The 23,199-nt window shown below is 42.3% G+C and overlaps 1 protein-coding gene across 2 annotated transcripts in view; it reads right to left on the bottom strand.

Moving 5' to 3' along the window:
- The window catches only part of FNDC3B (fibronectin type III domain containing 3B), a 348,128-nt gene that overhangs the window by 67,342 nt on the left and 257,587 nt on the right, over positions 1–23,199 (bottom strand). For both annotated transcript variants that reach the window (XM_047730593.1, XM_047730603.1), the window contains exons 8-11: positions 20,677–20,828; positions 18,432–18,491; positions 9,214–9,352; positions 6,098–6,151 (exon numbers count right to left, since the gene is read on the bottom strand). In XM_047730593.1, coding sequence (XP_047586549.1) covers positions 6,098–6,151; positions 9,214–9,352; positions 18,432–18,491; positions 20,677–20,828 — 405 coding nt within the window. The remainder of the gene's footprint in view (positions 1–6,097; positions 6,152–9,213; positions 9,353–18,431; positions 18,492–20,676; positions 20,829–23,199) is intronic.

Here is a 23,199-nt window from a genome sequence, read left to right as displayed (position 1 = left end):
TATCAGTACTAACCATGCAACACCCAAGCTAAAGAGTAATCTGTTCCATAAACTGGTTACCAAGCATCAGGGGCCAGCTCGCTCCCTAAACGAGCTAAGCTGGCTCCTCCTAAACTAGGGGTCGAAGAAGCGACAATCCCGGGCCTGCTGTCAGCTCCAAAAGGTTTCGGCAACAGGACCACTGATGCACTCTGGCTGGCTCACGGGACCCCCAGGGCTGGCCTTCTCTGCTCTTTCTACTTCCAATGATACCTCCCTTGACTTCTGTGGCATTTATTTCGTTCTCAGTCGCCTGTGTTTTACAGCTGTGTTAGCTCATTAGTCACCGGCACAGACAGATGTGAAATTCCTATTTGGGCTAGCTGAGTCACATGTGAGAAAGATTCTTGGGAACTGTACTAGTCACATTCCCACAAAGCTATTTTTCTGGTTCTTTCGTATGCTCCCTACATGTCATGCCCAGAAGCCAAGCTAATGGCAAATTAACATCTATATATAGCACAGACGTCGTGTTTGTTTAGTTCAAGCTAGAGATGCTGGCCTTAGGGCTCCTCTGTCGAAGTTCCTCAGAAGACTGTCATCCAATCCTTCTGCCGGCTGACTTTCCCTACCCTAGACCCTGATACGTGCTTAGGTGACATGAAATACTCAGGACACTGCATCTGCTAGTCCCCAGGCTCACCCACGGAATCCTAACCCACCTGGGGGCGGTGACTAACACGGATTCCAAGTGGAGAAGCAGAGGCCCTGGGGCAAGGTTACTTGCTTGACTAGTTACAGACAAAGCAGAGACTATTAATCCAGGTCTCGTGAGGTGAACACCATGTGACCGACACCATCATCAGTATGAATTCACGTCACACAATCCCAGCAAGGCTGTGGGAGACATGCATTTGCTCTGATGGACCCGCTGCCCTAGCGCTAGTCAGACTTCAGTGTGGCACAAATGAAAACCTTATCTAAGAGTAAAACTCTCAACGGGTTTCCATAAATACTGCCTTCACAGAACTTAAGTTTTCTAAAATGGAGAAGTAAGTTCCTACTTGACTGTGAAGTTTGCTCTTTTACTCACATTTTCCCCCCAAAAAAGGCCAGATCACCATTCCTTAAAACAGACTGGGCAGGCCTGGAAGCACCAGTCAACGCAAGGTTCCTAATTCTTTTGGGAAAAGCCCTCCCTACCCTAGAGATATAAGTGTCCTCAATCCATCCCTCTTAGCTGCTTCTAGAAAAAAGCTCCCACCCTTACTAGATAACTCAGCATCATCAAGCAGGAGGTCAGCCAATTTACCTCAGGTTCATGCCCAAGAAAGGGCTATGGGCAGGTCAAAACAATTAGCTCAGGGGTGGCCCCTGAATGGGGTCATGAACTTTAAGCACCGGCTCCTCCTTCCTAAACTCCTACTCCCAAGTCTCTCCATTGTGGGAAAGAACATCCACCTTGAGAAAACTAGCATCTAAGCCTTGTTTTGCTGTTAAAAAGTTAGCAGTTTAATTCTGGATTAAACTAAAACTTAAAATTCATGAAAGACTAAAGTCTGTCGTTGTCCCTTTAAAGTCAGTGCTAGGTATAATACTCTAATCTAGCATAAGAAAGAAACCCTCGGGAGACTCTGGGCCTGCTTTCAGCCAGCCTTCAGAATGACTGTGACTTGTAAATTAAAATGCAAACATGGGGGTAAATGTGGGGGTAGCGACCACACTGTGACCAGAAAGGGATAAACACACAATGCTGTCTCATCAGGTGGCCCAGTAGAAAACTACCTTGAAAACAGCCTTCTGCCTTTCTGATGGGAAGCTTCTGGAGGCGAACACAGTGGCTGAAGGCCCACAAAAAAGCAAGGTCAACTCTCTCATGTCCATGACTGAGAATGCCACCAGTCACCTCAGTCACCACAACAGGGGGACGTGACCAGACACGTGCACACCGTTCCACATTATGAGAACGGACCTGTTTCACTGATGGCCACCTGTGTGTTCCATTTTTATTGGTGCATTACTATCTCCCCGTCAGAGTCATTCCCACACAGTCTTAAAACTTAAGGGACTGTCTAGTTACAATTATCAACAGAGAAAAGTAGATAGCTAAACCTTTTGCAGAACTACTAGTAATTTCCAAGTGAATTCTGTGGAACAACAAGGCAACAGGGATGACGACAAATTCAGAAGAGAAAGGATCAGCTTCCCTCTGAGCGGTAATCGGTAATCGGTTTGTGCTTTCTCTTTCCCATCAGGGCCACACCTGCCCTTAAAGAAGAGCAGCAGTTAGCTATTGATTAACTATTAGCTCTTCCCATAGTCAACTCCAGACACGATTCCAGGTCCCAGCAGAAATAGGCCCGGTACTCACTGATGTCTCTGCCGCTGCTCTTCCATTAGTGAAGGTCTTTCTCTAAGAAACTTGACAGTAGGACTTGCTGCTCTTTCAAAATTTCCCACCCATAGTTTTTATTGGAATGGTGATTAAAAAACTGCACAACAACAAAATATCCCGAGTATTCTAACCAGTGCTGTAGTACATTAAAAAAAATATATATATATGGGGGCGCCTGGGTGGCTCAGTGGGTTAAAGCCTCTGCCTTTGGCTCAGGTCATGGTCCCAGGGTCCTGGGATCAAGCCCTGCATCAGGTTCTCTGCTCAGCGGGGAGCCTGCTTCCTCCTCTCTCTGCCTGCCTCTCTGCCTGCCTGTGATCTCTGTCTGTCAAATAAATAAATAAAATCTTAAAAAAAAAAAAAAAATATATATATATATATATGGGGACACCCAGATGGATGGGGCCATCTCTAAGCCATGATTCTCAGACCAGCTGTCAGATCAGAAACAGGGTGGAGTGCTAATCCTGAACACAACCTTCTTCAAGACTCGGAGTAACACCTTTCTCCTTCTCAGGTAGGGATATGCTCCTCCTGCAACCTACTGTTCTTCTGTCCTTCCAGCCACCTGGACAACAGAGAGGCTTATGGGTATATGGCTGGTCTGGAGAGATGCCCTGGGAGAGGAGAGCTTGGGCTCTGGAGGGGGTTCGGGGTGGGGAGGGGAATAACTCTAGCAAACACCCGCTCCCATTCTGCTGCCCCACCATACTCCACTAGGGCATATTCTAGAAAGAGTCCCTGTTACCAGGTATATACCGGACTCCAGAGACTTCCAGGAGAAGGTTCTAAAGGGATAGCCAGAGCCTCACGCCCTCAAACTTCCTGGAGGGCAGATGCTGTTCTCTGAGCATCTGATCTTCTCCCTTCAGGAAGTCAAGGCTTGAGCAGCATGGGATGCGGGATGCGAAAACCAACACAGGTGAACGGCCTCAGGACCACTGATCCCTAACCTGGCCCCAAACTTAGAAACACCAACTCTTAGTCCTGTTAGGAGCCTTACTTCTGAAGTGACAGAAATGGATTGGTACTACTGCTCCCATTCTCACTGCCGGGATGCCATTTTGCAACCTTTCTTTAGAGGGACTGAAAAGGAGAGGCACAGTATCAAGCAAAGGAGCTACTGGATGGAAATAAGTTTGAGAAGCATGTGGTTAAGTCTGTTTTATTTACATCTGTTTTTAAGCTTTAGAGGACAGCATTCCATTAGCTTTTTCAGCTCTCAGGGTAAGACCACTACCTTCCCTGTCACAGATCCCTCCGAGGACACTATACAGTGTTGAGGCACTGAGGGTTTGCTCCACAAATGTTGAAATATCTAATAAATGAACAGGCAAAGGACCCTAAAACATACTCTTATCACAAGGGACAATCCTAAATAAGGAGTCTGGAGAGAGCCTCAGTGGTGTAAATATACATGAGCTAATGGGTAAACTGAGGACTGGAAGGGTCAAGCTGCGCATGTAAAGCCTGGAACAGAATCCGCAGCTCCTAATCTTGGTGTTCCTTCGATCATACTCTCCTTCCAGGGAGCTCATAATACGTAAAGGCTAGGAAGCGCTTCGCAGAGTCTGGGGTCCAGAAGTTTTTCTACAAGGTGAGTATTAGGCCACAGAATACAAAAGGATTCCTACTGGCAAAAGGCCTATATAGTAGGTGAGAGTCCACTAACCTGAAGTCTTCCATAAAGCTCAACTGGGCCAACACCAGCAGGAATGAGAAGGTGGGAGAGAAAATGAAGAGGAAAGGGAAGGCTGAAGAATTAAGATGGGAGCAAGGCAATAGTGGAAAGAGAGCAAGCAGGGAAAAGACAGGAGAAGGCCAAAAATAAATAGTTTAACATTGTGTGGCCACTAGTCTGTAGTGGGTGCTATTGATTATACACGGTCATCAGACAAAGCTTCTCCATTTCATCTGTGGCTGTAGCTTATTTCCTCTACGCACCTTGCCAGGACACTTCCATTCCAAATTCAAAGGGAAGGTGGCCAACAACTGAGTCACCATCACCATTTCCTGTAGCACCTGGGTTTTCCTTGGAGGTTTCCCATTCAAACACTCAACTTCTCTGACCTTACTTAACTTATGAGGCCATGGTCCAAAGCAGCAAAACTTAAAAAAAAAAAAAAAAAAAAAAAAAAAAAACCCAAAAAACAAAACAACAAAAAAAAACACCCCATGGGAGACACACACACACAGACACATATAAGCACGTACTGTACACAGAGCTCAGGGAAGATCTGAAATGAAAAGTGCCTCCTCTTTAGTGGTAAATTCTATCCTGATATAAAATCTCAAGATAAGAGAAAAAACATCAGGCCAGTGCAACACACCAACACACATTTAACACTTTCTGTTGAACTCTCACTTGTCCTTTTGGACGCAGAGGAGATGGCAAAATGTCGCCATGTGCCTGCAAGTCAGTCAGGTTCCTTTCCAGCCTTCTGGACTGCCTATAAGAAGTCTCTTTCCACAAGGGCCGTCAGGGTGGTTTCACTTTCCAATCAAACCACCTTAAAATGAAATCCACCTAATCTGTAAAATATCCTGGTCAAGTAAGTCTGGGATTTCACCCATCTGTACGCAGGAACTATTCACAAGGATCTCCGAACAATAGGTTGTTTCTTCGGTAACTTGGACTCCAGCTTTCATATGCAACCCAGATGGGAAAACACGCTAATGCCCAAAGTGATGGAGGGCCCCCTTTCCCACATCAAAATTTCATCGTGAGAGTTTTGTTCAATTTCATTTTACATTTGGTGAAAGTATTTTTTCCACACTCAACAAGTCACTTTTGGCCCAAGCCTGAATTCTGAATCTTTTAAAATCTCCCTAAATTTAAGTCCCCAAAACTAGTTAACTTGCATTTCTCCCCAACGTCTACATTTCTTCTCGAAACCCTTCGTCTATTTGCTCACTCACAGCAAGCCAGAATAGAGCGAGGGTAAATGAGTGAATAGAATTAAAATCTACAGGAACAAAAAGTACAGTTCCTTTTTAGAAACGAAAGGCTTCTTTCTGCATCCAGTTATTTCCTGTGTGAGATTCTGTGGGTAGTGTTAGCACGGCCAGAAATGCACAGGGTCACCATTCAGCCCAGAGTGGGCTCATGAGTAAGGAAACTTCACCATGGATACTGTTATAGGGCCTCTGGTGACAGAGACAGCACAGGGGCGCGGGGCGCCTGTTACAGGACGGTCTAGCCCGTGGGGTGATCACACTTGCCTCTGGGAGAGTGAGACCTCCAGGCATGGCTCCAACTCTCCCACAGAGAACGCCCAACAGTGCAACACCAAAGTACATCCATGGCTTCAAAAAGAAGAAATTATGCTTCCCGAGTCACACTGTGGTTTACCTTATCAAAACCATCTATGCAGAATGGCCCTGAGCGGTCAAGGTAACAAAGCAGTTGATTCTTAATAGGAATTGATGGCTGGCTAGGCCCCAGGGATTTCACGAGAGGTAAGACCCTGTCTTTTCTTTCTGTAGGCATTTCTTGCAAATAAGCCTAGGAAATACATTTAATGCAATTTAATATAATTCATTACACTGCTTTCGTCCATCTTCCTTTTCCACAGTCAATACTATGGGTTTAAATTTTTCACTACTTACGTTCTTTTTCCCCCATGTGTTTAGCACATCTTAAAAAAGAATAAAATGGTATTTGTTCAGCAATTTTATTTTTGAAATGGTGTTTCAGATGGATGGATATGAAAATAAGCTTACCTCATCCCATTCTAAAAGGTAGTTGGTGATTTTTGAACCATTATCAATTGGTGCCTAAAAAAAAGGGAAAACAGTACAATGAGATTAGAGAAAGCAGTTCGCAGACAAAACTTCCGAGCTCTTGGCTTTGTTCAAATACACTATTTATGCTAGCCCTGTGCTCTCCCTTTGGGTGGATACCTTGGGAAACATTACAAATGAATTTTCATACAATTCAACTGTAGAGAGAGCCCCACTACTAAAAAATCATGCCCCACAAAGAGCCAAAGCTGCTTTCTTTCCCCTCCGCCTCTACCTTTACACCCACACTGTGCCCTACTTCCTCTGGTGATAAGACTTTCAAGAGGAACTTTGGGAAGAGGGGGAGAAAAAAGGCAGCTGGGAAATGTAGATGCTGCTTGGAGTCCAGTGGGTAAACCTGACCAGCCAGGTTCAGGGTTAAGAGTATATATATTTTTTATAACTTCCTCCACACAGCACTTTTTTTTTAAAGTGCTTAAGATTAGAAAGACTTCTGTGCCACTGAGATTTCCCTTTAAAAAAAAAAATGAGATCTCTTGGGAGGTTACTAGGAGCAATTAGCTCTTCACATGTTAGGGAAAAGAAGTCTCACCATTTGCTTTCCTCTTCAAAGCATGTGGAGGTCTATTTCACTGAGAAAAAGGGCATTAGACCACGGGAAGTGGAGTGGAAAACTTTCAAGGAGAGTGTTTTGTGGGGTTAGCCCTGCTAGAAGGGGGTGCTGCCGTGGGGTCCCTCACTGCACGAGCGTAGTTAAGACGGAGGGAGGAGAAGGCAGCTAGAAGGAGGAGGAGACCAGGGCTCCCCACTGCACCAATGTGTCGGTGCCTGGCCTTCCCCCAGGAAAAACAAGAGCTTCACAACTACACTGTCCGGCCCCGAGCTAAAGGCAGCGGGGCAGCCACAACTGCATCTAAAGCCCAGCTCGGCTGTTTGTCAAGTGTGGTCTTTTGTTATCCGCTTGCTATCACATTTAATTTCATGTTCTGAGAATAAATGATGTGGTAGGTCACTGGGAGACTATATATAAGTCACCTACTCAATTACTGGGCAGGAACAATAGCTGTTGTTTTACTTTTGTGAATAACAAATCATCATCTAGGGCTCAGCAAGTATTAGTTAAATTTACGAAGAAACCCTTCTCCCCTGCTTTCGCCTTCTGGGTCCTATCTGGTCTCAAACCCAGATTTCAGGGGAGTGCTCTAGGTTCTACGGAACTGTGATCTCAGGCTTTTTTGTGGCTCGTTTTGGGAGACAGGGATACATCTCGAGTTCTAAATAACGGACAAAATCAAAATTTTAGAGGAGAACCCATTTCTAAGATAAGAACTCTATTAATGATGTTTAGAAATTTCTCTAGAGAAACTACTGCTTCAGTCGTTTCTTCTATGATATGCTGCCCCACCACCGGGTTCTTAATAACTTGAGGGTGGGAGCAGTGACTTTGGTCTTTGTATTGCCCTGTCTCTTACTGCTGACTAACAAGAAGTGAGAAGATCTTGACTGTCCGTGTGTTTGAGGATTCAAGGACAGGTTGGGAGTCGAGCCCTGTCCCCCTGTCCTCGGGCCCCCAGCTGGTACACTGTGATTAGGAAATCTGTTTTAAGGACATTTAAATGAAAAGTGAACTGAATCCAGAACTTTCAAGTTTGTACTTGACTGCATGGAACAAGAAAGAGTATGTTTTTGATTCACAGTTAAATAAAGGGAGAAAGACAACGTGAAATGTTTTCCTCCAAATAAGTAATCTTTTTCTTGAAGGTGCTGCTCTAAGACCTGAATTTCATCCAGGTTTTAAGCCGAGTATGTTATCAGTGATTCCCAACTTTAGGTTTATAAGACCCCGGGGTCCCTCTGGTAATCTTAAGAAGATTTCTTCTATTTTCCAAACAAAGTGAATTTTAATTCTTTCCTTTAAAAAAGATATGCTCATATATGTACATGTGCAAGTAGAGACCATGTTTTAAAATGGATGTGGATCTCCAAAGACTTCAACAATGATGACCAGTTGGGTGTTACAACTCTGAAAAGGTAGGGAATCACTGACCTGGATTATCCCTGGAAGCCAGGAAGGAAAATAAAATAGTTCAGATTCTAAGCCAGTCTAAACTTTGCCTTTGCCAAGCAACACACTCCATGTTGGCCAGTGGCTATAAGAACGCAGCTGCCCACACAAGAGGGGTCTCCAGAAGCCCGGGCTTTACTGCTAACCCCTTCTCTCAAAGGCCTGAATGGATGCCCTGCACAAATTCAACCTCCTACATTGGGAACAAAGTAGGTCTTCACCAATACAAGATCTTTCTAGTCCCCTTACTTCTTTCACACGTGGGTGTACTCCCCAAACACCACGACTCTTTAGCTCTCCCTCTAAAAATTTCATACCTTAAGCTGCATTTAAATAGAAACATAGAGAAATAATTACCATAGAGACTGGTATTACAGAGAATCTGCCACTTTCTTGGGAACACACAACTGTGAGTAAGAAGCTAAGGCTACGCCATAAAGACCTCTCTTTGGCAAGAGTTATTTGTAGCCAGGAAATTGCATTTTATGAAAACGACTATACAATTCAGACTTTAAAAAATAATGAGGAGCCCCAGCTGATCTAAGGCCTCATCAGTAAAAGTTAGTTAAGTCTTAATATAGTTAGAACACTTAACATTCTAGGCTGTTTTAAATATTAAACATTTTAGAGTTGCCACTGAAACAAGCCCATGGAGCCAAAACCAACTTATCTCTAAATCTTTCTTCATGAAAACTTTCTACTAGAGTCTTCAGTTCAAACGTCTGTTGAAATGAACGAAACCATTAGAAAATGATGAAATCCAAGTATCTTCAGAATTCATACCACGTATAACGTATTGCTCGTGAACCTGAAAGATTTACCCCTGCAGAGAGAGCTACAACTATTTTTTGCACTTCTACCTCCTACCGCTTTGCCCAGTTTTTACAGACAGACCAACTACTTTCAATATCATAATCAATTGTTTCACATAGTTACTATGTAGAAAATCAAACACGATCACCAGACTGTAGTGCTAAATAGGGATGCTTCAAATGGCTAGATGTCAGACTGTGCCTGACGCACTACCCACCTTCCACTGCAAGGTTAGCGAACTTTTGCTCCTGTGTGCCAGCTTAGGTGGGAAGGGACACTCGGGTGCACAGCTGTGGGTGGTGAAGCTAACTGGCTCGGAGCAGGATCCCTTCACGGAATTGTACATGGCGTACACCCTGAAAGCAAAGAGACAAAGATGGTCAGTGGTGGTGGCCCAGCCCAGAAGATCAGGGCTTTCCAAAGAAGAACAGAATTTACGTAGTACACACCATGACTCCTTCTCTTATCAACTGGTCTTGTCCTGACTTAACTACTGCCAGCATCCTCAGGAGATAATGACCCCAGCAGGGAATGTGCCTCAACTCATTCTTTCTTCTACTAGTTGTCCGAACTCATTACGATAGGCAGGGTCTACTGACTGGAAAAGAATATGCTGAATAAGAAAATATCCTTGGGCCGCCTGGGTGGCACAGACAGTGAAGTGCCTGACTCCTGGCTCTTGGTTTCGGCTCAGGTTGCAATCTCATGGGTTGTGAGATGGGAGTGTACGGTCTGCTTCAGTTTCTCTCTCCCTCTCCCTCTGCTCCTCCAGTCCTCCCCTACCCCCCTCTCTCTGAAATACAGAAATCTTAAAAAAGGAAAGAAGGAAGGAAGGAAGGAAGAAAGGATGGAAAGAAGGAAAGGAGGAAATATCCTTATCCCCAAATCGGTCTTCAAATATACATTCTAAACCATCAGGCCACTTTCCAGCTGACTTTGTGCGGAAGGAGGCTGAAAGGAGAGTAAGGGAATGGCCGAAAAGAGACAAGAAGCAGTGCTCAGAGTCTACAGACTGGAGCGAGAAGTATAAACAATGGCATAGAACAGATACCATCTTTAAACTGTTTCGAACACCGCAGAGAATTGGGTGGAAATACGGACATTTCACACACAGAAACATGCCTGCTACTGCCAAATGCATCTCTGACTCAAGAAAAACAATGTTCAGGTACAGTTTATCCACGTGAACATTTTACTTTTGCACCTGGCATCAAGATTAAAAGCTGTGTACTCCATGCATTAAAATGCCAGGCTCAGTGCTGAACATATGGGCCCGATTTCTCCAGACCAGCTACGAACAAAAAGCATACAACGTACTGTTATAAAACTATACTTCTTTCAAATAGCATAAAGTAGGGTTATGTTGATTTTTTACCATCTTCCTGTTTTTTTTCATTTTTTCTTAATCTTGAGCATTAAAAAAAATCCAACTTGAAAATCTACTCTTTTAAAAAGACAACAAAGAAACTGTTGCCTAATAAAGATGCAAGGAGGGGCGCCTGGGTGGCTCAGTGGGTTAAGCCGCTGCCTTCGGCTCAGGTCATGATCTCAGGGTCCTGGGATCGAGTCCCACATCGGGCTCTCTGCTCAGCAAGAAGCCTGCTTCCCTCTCTCTCTCTCTCTCTGCCTTCCTCTCCGTCTACTTGTGATCTCTCTCTGTCAAATAAATAAATAAAATCTTTAAAAAAAATAAAAAATAAAAAATAAAGATGCAAGGATTAAGCTAATCAGAGTCAGTAAATGTCTCAAGCCCTTAATTCTTGAGGTCCCATTAAAGATGGAAGAAAATTCAGAATCCAGAGGGGAAGTAAATTTCCCAAAGCTACACAGCTAGAAAGTTGCCTCAACTGAACACAGTTGTGGAAATCTAACTGCTACACTCTATTGCCTACTGTCCATACTCATCCCGCAATTAACGCATCTCTGAACACCCACAATTCATCTTTCCTCACTCTATGCAAAGAACATAAACAATGGCTACAGATAACATTATGGAAACAGGACCTAATTAGGCATGTGATTTGCAAGGTCCTTTCTCCTCAAGGTCAGTCACAAAGAATTTATAGAGGTCACGCCTGTTAAAGGTACTAATGCCTATTTCTATCTTACAAGGTAAGATGCATATTTTCTGGATATTTGACTTATGTGCCTTATGGAAGGACACCATGACATCTGATCCAAACAAAGGATACTTACTAAGATGCTCTTCACCCAACCTAGTGAAAAGAAATGTTCCTTTCTGCATTCACTCTAAGTAGGAACATGATAATAGAAAAGTGAATGGTAGACCTGGCAAATCATTTCCCTGTACTAGGACAGGCTCACTCGGAAAATGAATCACAGAACATTCCAGACATGGGCAGGGTTCCTGCCTAAACTTTAATAGATTGACTAGATTCTACAGCTGGTGGCTCATGGGTTACATCTGGCCCAAGATATGTGTGGAGGAGAGGGAAGAAATAGTGTTTTAAAATATCATAGCCACCTCTGCATGAATGGAAGGACATAGGCAATGGTCAGCACAGAAAGAGATAAGCAGACATTATGCACTCCTAATGAAAGACAAATACCACTATCTAGAAAACCTTTGCAGAAAAACCAAACCTGTATCAGATTAAGCCTCTTTGCCACTATAAAGGAAACACAAGAGAATATATTAAGCAAAACTACAGGGATGCAATCAGCCTAATTCATACTGTCAAAAATTCTACAGGATCAAAAAAAAATTATTCCAACAAATAAAACTGCAAAGGGGAAAAAAAAAAAAAGGGAGGGGAAACCTACAGATGAAAAGAAATTTATGAGATACTAGCCCAATGGAATAGTCAGACCATGTCTGAATTTCAATGACAACAGAGTGAAGAAACAAAACCTTCATTTTTAGGACAGTTGAGGAAATGGAAACAGTCCCTGAATTTTAAAGACATGAAAGAATTATCCTTTTTGCTTTTTGGACGGGCATGTGATGACGGTCATGTGGTACACAGATGAAATATGATGACATCCAGACTTTACCACAGCTGTGAGGGCAGGAGGAGGAGGTGCGGGCAGCAAAGCAATGAGAAGCTGGGTGATGGGTCTAAGAGAATCCATCAGTTACTGTCTACTTCTGACTGTATCTCAAATTTTCTGAAATCAAAAGTTAAAGATCAAGCCACCACTTCAAGTTCTGGAGATCTCTCATTAAGAAAAACAAACCTCTGGTTTCTCATAAAACTTATAAGTTCTAGGGCCATCTGTACCCCAGTGTTCATAGCAGCAATGGCCACAGTCGCCAAACTTGGAAAGAACCAAGATGCCCTTCAACGGACGAATGGATATTCATCTGTGTGGTCCATAGATACAATGGAGTATTATGCCTCCATCAGAAAGGATGAATACCCAACTTTTGTATCAACATGGACAGGACTGGAGGAGATCATGCTGAGTGAAATAAGTCAAGTAGAGAGAGTCAATTATCATATGGTTGCACTTACTTGTGGAGCGTAAGGAATAACACGGAGGACATTGGGAGATGGAGAGGAGAAGTGGGTTGGGGGAAATCGGAGGGGGAGACGAACCATGAGAGACTGTGGACTCTGAGAAACAAACAGGGTTTTGGAGGGGATGGGGGTGGGGGGTTGGGTGAGCCTAGTGGTGGGTATTGTGGAGGGCATGTATTGCGTGGAGCACTGGGTGTGGTGCACAAACAATGAATCTTGGGACACTGAAAAAATAAAATAAAATGGAAAAAAAAAAAACAACTTAGAAGTTCTAGCAATGCAGTGTCATACTTGCATGGTAGTAACCAGATAGAGGAGAGTGATTCCCCTCTTGGTGGGGCAGGTACAGTCCAGCTCAGAGTCCTCACCACTTTCTGCTGTCTCATCAGCACACACACAGTGTCTCAGCTGCCCTGTACCCAGCTCTTGACCCACCTGGGTTCCTAGGAGGAGTCTCAATCCATAGACACTGGGCATGTGTTTACGAATTCAGACTATACTCAGGTCAATTGGGTCCTGAATGTTGACACAGTCAGCCCCCAAAATCTAAAAGGCGCATAGAGCGGAGGAAAGGAAGCAGGGACAAGGGCCCACAGGGGGCTGGCTGACGGCAGTGAGTTATCTGTGGAGATGTGGACTCAGTCAAGTGCACTCTTACTCTTTAATGAGATTCTAGGAGTCACAAAATCCACATTTATTAGGCTAGAGAAACAGGAGTGATGGAGGCTCCTGATAGCCAGGTTGGCAGGATGACTACTGATGGGAAAAACAGAAGATCCTGGAGACAGACTAAAAATTTGAGGTTGTTGAAGATGAGCAGTTGTATGGGCCCCAAGAAGTTATTTTTCTTGCCTTTCAACGCAAAGAATGTTATAGTTTAAATTGGGAGTCAGTGCTTTGCACTCGTAAAAGTCTGTCCACAAAGGAAATCCATTTTCTATGCAATGTAAACGTGCTGTGTGTGTACAGTTATCTAAAAGCTGACACAACATCTAAGTATCCCATGATTATATCCTTCAATTAAAGTCGTTCAGTATGTAGACAGCAACTAATTGCTCCGTTTTTTGGCAGTAACTTTTACAGAAAAGTCTCCAGAATTGATGCTTTAGTCTCAAGAATGTTGTAATAATGTTTTTCATAGGACGGTGATGTGTTTCTCATGTGAAAGGAGGATCAGTGGATGAGGATCAGTTTCTTGGGTTAAATAAGTCAACAAACAGTTCAGTTCTTTTTACATTTATCCCAGCCAAGAAGAATACATTTTTCTAATGATATGATTAATCTTGAGTTGGGTTTTCACATTTGTTCCAGTTTAAATACAGACTAAACCCTTATGAAGCAGGTGCTCCAAAAATTTCAGAAATTTGCCTCCAACTTCCTCCAGCCCAACTGTGACATGGTAGGAGCCACGGTTTCTAGTCAGTAACACCTATTTCATAATTCTGTACTGAGATGGTCAACCATATTTTTGGAAATGTTTCATCATGTAATTTTTCTGAGAAATGTTATTATGTGGTATCATTTCTGGACAACTTCTTTGCCAAATTGTTAATGCCGATGACTGGAAAACTGCTTCAAAGTTTGTCATGAAATTGCTACCCATTCCATCACTCAAATTCCTAATTACTCCATCATTGTTCCTGACTCCCATGATAAAATGGTTAGTTCAATGGCAGTATTAATTCTAAAATTACCAACTAGAACAGAAGTATGGTATTTTGTGTATGTATAAATATTCGTATAAGTAAGTTAATATAGATGTTTATGTGTTTAAACTCATACACTTATATGTAAGTATTATAAAATACAGTTATTCATGTCGGATGTATGTACGTATGTATGTACTGGATTTTTCTCATTTCTCCCTCAATATATAATCACACACACACACACACACACACACACACCACTTTTCTCTGTCTTTCTCTCTCTCTCACACACACATACAAGATTCTGTACAGGTGGCTTTATACAAGAAATAATACAATGCCCTATGTGGAAGCACTGAATAAATACACTTTGGTAATTATAAACTGATTCCTTTTAAACATTCAACCAACATTAAAATGCAAAAAGCAATTTGTGTTAGAACTTGGTAACAAATAAAAAAGTGATGGCTTTAGTAAGAATCTATGCCAAGATCCAAGACCTAAATTTTCAAATCAATAGGAGTGTTGCTTTCCTCAATCACCAGGGGAGGAAAAAAAAAAAAAAGTTGAATAGTTAGATGTGCAGAAATGAACACAAAAACTCACAGCAAAAAATAAGAAAAAAAATCTTTAAAACCTAACATGTCTCAGGGCACCTGGGTGGCTCAGTGGGTTAAAGCCTCTGCCTTCGGCTCAGGTCATGATCCCAGCTTCCTGGGATCAAGCCCCAAATCGGGCTCTCTGCTTGGCAAGGAGCCTGCTTCCTCATCTCTCTCTCTCTCTCTCTCTCTCTGCCTGCCTCTCTGTCTACTTGTGATCTCTGTCAAATAAATTTTAAAAATCTTAAAAAAAAAAAAATCCTAACATATCTCAATATGCAATTTTCCATGTGGAATTTGGCGTAAATGGCATGTCAAATGCCAGTCTAAACAGCCACAGATGCATGACCTGTAGCGCTGTCTTGAGGATTCCCAATCCCAGCAGGCTGACAGGAAGATGTCACGAGCTGTCTTGCCCAGAAACTGAGGCTAGCTAAGCACCAGACAGCCAACAACAGCATCCATGACATTCAGAGGCTGTTACTAAAGAAAGGTTTGGATATCTGATGGGTGAACCAACTCAAGCAATACTCACTAGCAGGAGGGAGAAAAGAGTTGAAAATGGCAAAAAGCACTGAATGAAGATATGGAATGATCTGAATGAAGGGGATGGAATCAGAGTGGCAAAATCAAAGGTAACAAGAAACCTAAGAACAGAAGCCTAAGACAGGACTTTAGTATATGACATGAGAAAGAAACTGTTCACTCTACTGAAGAGTGACGTGCAGAGACTTCCGCAGGCCTTCATCAAAACGTGCAGCATTAAGAACTGGAAGGAGGAGGCGGCCTCCTTGGAACTGCTGAAAGAACTCTCTCGTCATTTCCATCATTGGCTCTAGAGGCTTGCACCAGGGTGACACTTTCCAAATTGGTAACACACGAATACATAAAAATGGCAATGAACGTAATTGCTTCTTTCGCAGTCCTACAGTAATGGAATTCTTCTGCAGCTTTTATTATGGAAATTTAGTGAGAAAATTATTTCCACCCAGTCTTTTGAGGCATTAGAGGTGACTGTTAAATTTAAAATCATATTTGAGGCTACTGTTGTTTCATGCAAGCTTATATTCCTGGAACTAAGACGTTGTGAATGTTAACTCAGCTACATCATAAAAAGGATTTTTGCTCCCTTTTTTTTTCAGTGACAAGTATGACATATCTTTACCTCAATAAAACAGTAAGAGATAGGGTCAAACCATACACAGGCTTTGAACCTGTGTCATGCAGCCCTTTTTATTGTCAGAGTGTGGAAACACCATAACATCTTGGAAAAACAAAACAGAACAAACAGAAACATTTAGACACTTCACTGACTTAGAACAAGTTTGTACATATACTTCGTTTGTTCTCACACCATCTTCCCAAGGCTGGTATCCTTCTTATTCTCATTTTATAAATAAGAAAACAAGGCCATTTAAGTTTAAATGGCTTGCCTAAGCACACACCCTTACTAAGTGACCGGAGCCATTAACCCTGAAGTCCAAGCTCTGTGCCCTACTGTCACCTTGCCTCACCAAAGCAATTCCATGCAGAGGAAGCTATAGCCAAGCAGGAGTTGCGAGCACTTCGATTTTTCTCTAGCTTGAAAAAGGAAAAACTGTACAAGGCGAGAGTGTGAATGATCTACAGGGAACTGGGGACCAGGCAGGGAACAAGGAAAATCTGAATTGTAGACACTTTTATTAGGAGAGAATTTTTTTAAATACTAAAAGCAATTACGACCAAAAAGAGGGAGAATTTTCTACCTCCCTGGCAAGCAGAGAAAGACACCACGTAACAGCTGGTGGTGTCTTAGGCTGCGGTGTGGTGTTGCACAGGTGTGATGTAAAGCATAAGAGAGGTGTCCCCGATGTGTCAGGAGAGGTCTGGATCCAAAGCCTCCAGAGAGTAACTATCCCATGTTCTTCTTCCTCTTGGGGCGTCCATTGATTATTCCTTTTATCTGCCCGGGAGTTCAAGATGCTTATAAGACATGGCAGTAAAAAGAACCAATGAGCCAATGTTGTCAGAATTTACCCTTTCTAAGACGAGTTAAAAAGAAATGAAGGGAAACAACAGAGAGAATTGCAAATCAAGGGCAGCCTCCTGAAGATATGTAAGTTTCTTTACAAAGACATTGTTAGCTCATGAATGAGCAGGAAATTAATAAAGTAAACCCTTATAAAGCAATAACAATCCACTGTGAAAAGATGGGAGAGAAAAGGAAACATATGTTAACAATGCAGAACATTTACATGGTTCCCTATATGGTGGCAGGTTTTCTTGTTCATTGTTAAATCAACCATTTGAAAGAATCAAGTATTTCTATCATCATCTCAGCTTCACAAATTACACCCATCTTTTTGTTTGTATGGACTGTGAAAAGTTCAAAATGCTTGGGCTGAAGCTAACTGATTCAAAATCCAAATGTTTTGATTTAAACAGGAAGAGAGCGCTGCAACAGAGTTCTGAGCAATGTAACAACCAGGCAGATAAGCCTGTTGAGACGGAATATAGAACACCTTGCTCTTTCATGTATGGCTTTAAATTTAGTTTTAAACACTTATGCGGCTAATAAGGCATATATATAATCTGGCATATATAATATAATAAGGCACATAATCGCTACTTCCCTACCTTTGTTAGAGAGAATATTGTGGCCTCGAGTCTGTGTGATTAAGCACAGTTAAAATAGTCAATTCACGGCAGAAACAGACTCGAACTTAAGCCGCCTGGCAACTGATATGTGCTCTCCCTACTAGGTGATACTCCCTCCACTCCATCACGTAGGAACCTTTGGAAACTATAATAAACAATGTGTGCTTGGTGTTGCAACTGTACTACACACTTTGATGCACACATACATAGACAAAGAATGAAGACAGAATCTGCTGTTATGTGTTCTTTTAGATAAAATTATAATTCCTGGTCAGTTTACAAATTACGTAAAATTTTAAGTTAAAATCAAAATTTAAAAAATGTTATGGACCACCTTCAGAGACCTGTTTGCAAATGGATATGTGAATCTATCTTTAAAGATTAGGTGAGCTCTGTAAAAGTTCATGTAATACTCTCCTCTTCACAAGTCTATGGTTGGCTGGGCTTCTTCCTAAGATTAGTTAGTTCTGCCTATTATAGTAGTCCCAGCAGAGATTCCAGAAAAATCAGAGTAGAGATATCAGACTACATATCAGATTATACAGATTCATGGTTCTGCCAAGTTGGGTTAATGCCTATTAGATATTTGCATTACTTGTCTCATTTCAAAACCTACCGTCTCTTAAGGCCCAAAGGTGTTCTTGCAACAAAGCAACACTTACTCATTTGTGCTGAATTTTTGTATTTATATATATTTATATGTGAAGGGGCTTGACAAACAACTGAAACACCAATGGCAAAATATTCATTTCTTTTACAGAAAGGAAATACTGTAAGTGAAACCATACAGTCCAGTAGATCTTAGAAGATTCTATAAAAGTTACTTTAAAAATCATTTTAAAAATTCCACTCAGCATATCATCTAGTTCTCTATTATCAGAAGCCTTCTGTTTACTTCCCAATTACCATCTCTCAATTGCACAGCAGTAACATATGGCCAAAGAGCTAAGGGAGCACAACTTTCAGTTAGGCAAGTGCCCTTACCCAAAAAATTCCTAAAAGGAACACATGATCTATTTTAGCAATCTGAATTCTCCAACACAGGTCAGGTCTCATATCCTAACTCACCTCACATGATAATCAGTTGCTGGTCTGAGATCTTTCAGGTTACATTCTAATTCTTCTCCACTGCAAAGAAAAATTATCTATTAGTCAATGATATCAGTTTCAACAGTTAAGACAGGTTTTAGATTTGGGTCTCACAGTCATGTAGAGCAATGGTTCCAGAACTCATGTCTGATACCACCATAAACCAGAAATAATCTTGCCTATCTGGTATTATTACCCTTCTGGACTAGCAAATTAGATTCCTTCTAATGATGTCACCCTAGACCAGGAAATGGCAAGGTTAACTTACTAACAAAGTTCCAAAAGGTCTTATCAGTACTTCAAAGTAAATACATAAAAACAAGTAAGCAAGGAAATTAAATAGAGAGATAAATGGAAGTGTAAAATAACTACACCAGCTGTCCACTGAAGGTAGCTCTCAGACTGACCTTGGCAGGAACCCCAAATACTTCAACTTCTCAACTCTCTTGAAGAAATCTCCATGTGCTTCCCTCACATATCAATACTAATTGCTCTCTGACACACATACAAATCAATACTTTCTTACATAAAACGAAACCACTTATATGATCAGAAGTTGCAAATGCAACGCAGCTTAATCACAAGGCAACAGCCAACATAAAATAAGGAATGTTCCATTAAAAGTTTTTAAAAGGTGAGGGGTGGGGGCCTGACTATATTCTTCAGAAAAGGTCAAGGTCACAAAAGACAAATCCTGCGCCAGTGTTCCAAGTTAAAGGTGAAAGACATATGGCCACGAACCATAATACCAGACCCTGGACAAGATTCTGTACTTCAGGGGAAGAAAAACGCTATAGGACAGTATTTAACAAATAGATAAACCTGGAATGTGGACAATGGACTAGACTGAAGTATTTTATCAACGTATATTCCTGAAGTTAGTCATCGCATTGTGGCTGTGTAAGAAAATATCCCTATTCCTGGGAAACATACCGAAGTATTTAGCAGTAAAAGGACATGTAATAGACAACTAATGGAAAAAATACAGGTTGGGAGGAGAGCAAAAATGGGAGAGAAAGAATAACTCCAAAAGTAAGCCAAAGAAAATAAAAAGATACTAATAGGTGAAATCTGGGTAAATTCCTTTGTCTCTTTATTTCTGCAACATTTTATAAGTTGGACGTTATTTCAAACAGTAATACTTTTTTTAAAGTTGCAAACTGGAAGCCAATGTCCACACTGTGCCTACAGTTCTCAAGTTTGACCTACACTGTATCCTTAGTGTTTGAGTTTGCTGAATGAGTTTGACATTAGCAAAGCTTATGTAACAATCTGGATTTCCAGTATTTCTTAGAAAAAAAAAAATCCAAAGAAATCGGCAACTCTAGAGCTGTATTCCCTTACTATAACAGCCTGACATGAGTGGCGGCTGGTGCTTTCAGAGGAAGGCAGGAGAGCTTTTGCTCACCTCACCCCCAACCTTCCTCACTTATGTCATTGACCTAGCCTCTCTGGGCGCTGGAGGCTAGCTTCTGCCATCCGTGGTCATCCTGGACTAGACTGGACAGAACCTCACTGTTTCTTGGAGCAGCTGGGAAAAATGGTGCTCTATGCATTTCTTTACAAATTTCAACTTCTCAAAACAGAACCAAATGGATGTGAGCTGGAGTAAGGAGTTAGGATTTTATTCTAAGTACAATGGGGAATCACCACAGTGTCCTCACCTGGGAGTGAGTTGGTGTGACCTGGTTTCTGTGGTGTGGGATGATCCCTTACTCTGAGCTATACTTGTTTAGGAAGCTTTGGACTGAAATGCTTTCAAGCAATCTTTACTACAGGCTAGAAAACTCTTGTGGAGGGTAAGAAATAGAATGAAATGGAAGGAAACCATAATACAGAATTTCAAAAAACCAGACTAAAAAATCGTCTGGGCCTAAAAAAAGGTAATCAATCATGAGAGAGCATGACCGATATGTATTTAAAAATTCAAAGTCATGCTCACTTTTTACCCTGATAGGCATTCATGGAAATTTTCCATTAGTCCTATATTGACAGGCTAACATAACCAAGTAATAGCTCATCAACACCAAATAACTACAAAAGTCATTTCTGATCGGCAATTACTCTGGACAAAAATAACTCCTGCCATTAGAATTATCACTAACTCTTAAAATGAACTATTTAAAGTTTGCAAAGCCTCTAAATTCTTCCTGTTTCTGATTTTCCCTAATGACTCCGATTTCACCATTCAGCAGTGCAGAAAACATGTGGAGACATGGGCTACCTGTATATTATCTTGTACTTTCCGTCCCGTCCTTTGTCGGATAAGGCGACCTCATAGCTGTAGGGGAAAGAAAGACCGCTATGGGGTCCACATGAAAGTCCAACAGGGGGCGCCCAGGACAGCACAACCGCTCTCGCCTGAATGTTAGAAACCTGAGGAAAAACAAACACAGAGGAAATTATTCAGACACTACATCTTGCAGTAACATTTTTGTGATGATGAGCAGTGGCCTGAGACAGGCTCGGGAGTTAACGTAAGGTAAACAATTTTAATGACAAGGCAAAACCCATCACACGGATGGTCTAGATCCTGATGTCCACAATAGCTCCTGGAACATCTCTCCTAACGCAATTCACATTTGATCCTCCAGAAAGTAAAATCATCCATCTTGTGTGGGAATTTTTTTTAAAGATAAAAAGCTGAATGTGAGACTTTCATGATCTCCGTGATGAACATCTCATTACCCGGAATTAGCCCTGTCCGCAGGTACTTTCTGGAGGCCTCCCAGCTGTCAAAGCCAGTACCTTTCAAACCAGGCTTCTTGGAGGCCTCAGCTCCCAGGAGAACTTAGTGATGGGGGGGAGTGGGACCCAGCCCTGGGCTGAAATGGGTGCCTAGGTGGTGGTTCACCTCCTCCCAGCTAGTGGAGGTGGTGTGTTTATGTGTGTGTGTGAGTGTGCAGCTTCTGTGTAAGACCTCATTTGAACAGAGGACTCTGGCACCCTCAAACATGCCAGCTTTCTTCCCTTACTTAGGACCCCACTGAGGCAGGTTCCACCCCACGTGCCTGCCGTTCTCAGCAGGATGGGGCTCCAGCCACTCCGAGCTGTAAGCTGTTCAGTAAGAGACCCTGTTGTGGGCTTCCTGCCTTTCCATCCCAGGTGCTCACTCTAACTAGTGCTTCCTGGGGCACTCCAATCTTTTTTTTTAGAGTCTGTCATTTGTTCCATTTTTCGCAGAGATCCCTCTGTACCATTTCTGCTCCGTACAAACACAGTTTCATGATATATTTAACCAATTCTTTAGTCTAACTCCTACGCATCATTCATGACATCAGCCGAGCCTTCTTATTCCCAAGTAACCTTCCCTGAAGTAGTTCACCTATCACCACCCCTCTGTTCTACAGCAACTTGTTAATATTTTTATTATCATAAATCACGTTATGGCATTTGTCTCCCTTTCCCACTGGACTGTGGGACTCCATAAGGACAGGACCCAAGTCCTAGTCAACTGTGAGTAGTCGTGGCTTAGTAAATGTTTGCTAACTGAAAAACAAAACCAAAGGGGCTACGATACTCTGATTTTTTTAATACAGGTGACACAGTGGATGGTAGACCAGCATTACACACCTCTTTAAAAAATCAGAGACACGGTTACAGAATCAAACTCCATCCTTGTTGCTATGGCTTCCAGACAAGCATCTCCACTTCCCATCTACCCTTCCTGCCCTATACCACCCCTTCAAGGATGCCATTCCCCCTCCTCCTATAACTTAGCTCTTGACTTTCCTACTTTCTAACCTAGGACCGCTGCCTCAAAAAGTACCAACTGAGTGAAGAGAAGACTGACATGTGGGAAATGTTCTCATATCAGATACACAGCAGAGAGAGACCCACAGCAGCCTGAGACCAAGTCAGGAAAGGTTTCTGTCTACCCGTGCCTGGAACCCCGCTCAGGATCAACCACTGTTTTCTCTGTGCCCTGGCCACGTTTTGCTGGTACCTATGCCCAGCAGTCATTTCCTCACATCTCCCTTCCTTGGTCACTCGTGTGTTGGTTCTCCTGATTAGATAGAGTTTAAGGCAGTATTTCTACAACGTACACACCAGTGTGTCTGCTGAATTCTTGGACACATCATTAATGGGTCATCTTGAGGTACTGGGTGCTATATTTGATTTTTAACTTGGAGATATTTTGCTATGAAGAGTTTAGTTTACAATTACAAAAGAGGGCTCATTATGTACTGAAAATCGCTGCTGTGCACAATTCCAAGAACAGAGTGGAGTAACACCGATTCGATGAATGGTGGTGTGAAGTAACATCAAGTTTCAAAGTAGCCTGGTGAATGCTAGCGCATTAGATACTGAACAAGTATCCATAAGCTCACAACCCTTTAAATTATTTTCCATCAGCTATTAAGAACTTATACTTAGCTCAATTACTAATGGAAGAGTGACGTACAGCCCTTGAAGCACTGACTAAAACAACGCTCCCCCTTTCTCCAGATTCCCTGAGCAAGACTGAAGCAGGCAAAGGGTCCTCTGAACGCAGATCTCCGTTCACATGCGCTCCTCTGATGGGCCAGGCTTTCAGAAGTGCTGAGAACGGTCCAGCATTTTCAAAGAACATTTTCAAAGAACTTCTGGCAATTCTTTCCTAGAGCTAAGCGGCCTGCCACCTAGCTGACTAGCACTGTCGCAGAAGCAGGAGAACATTCCCTCCTGTGCTCCTGCTGCCTCCCTCATGCAGACTCCCGGGCCTCAGGCTTCCTTTCTTTAGGCGCTGGAATCCGGACAGAAAGAG

The sequence above is a fragment of the Lutra lutra genome, chromosome 1 (assembly GCF_902655055.1).
Source record: "Lutra lutra chromosome 1, mLutLut1.2, whole genome shotgun sequence".
In the NCBI taxonomy this organism is placed as follows: Eukaryota; Metazoa; Chordata; class Mammalia; order Carnivora; family Mustelidae; genus Lutra; species Lutra lutra.
Note: the sequence above shows the minus strand (reverse complement) of the source record. Positions and strands in the feature narration are given on the sequence as shown.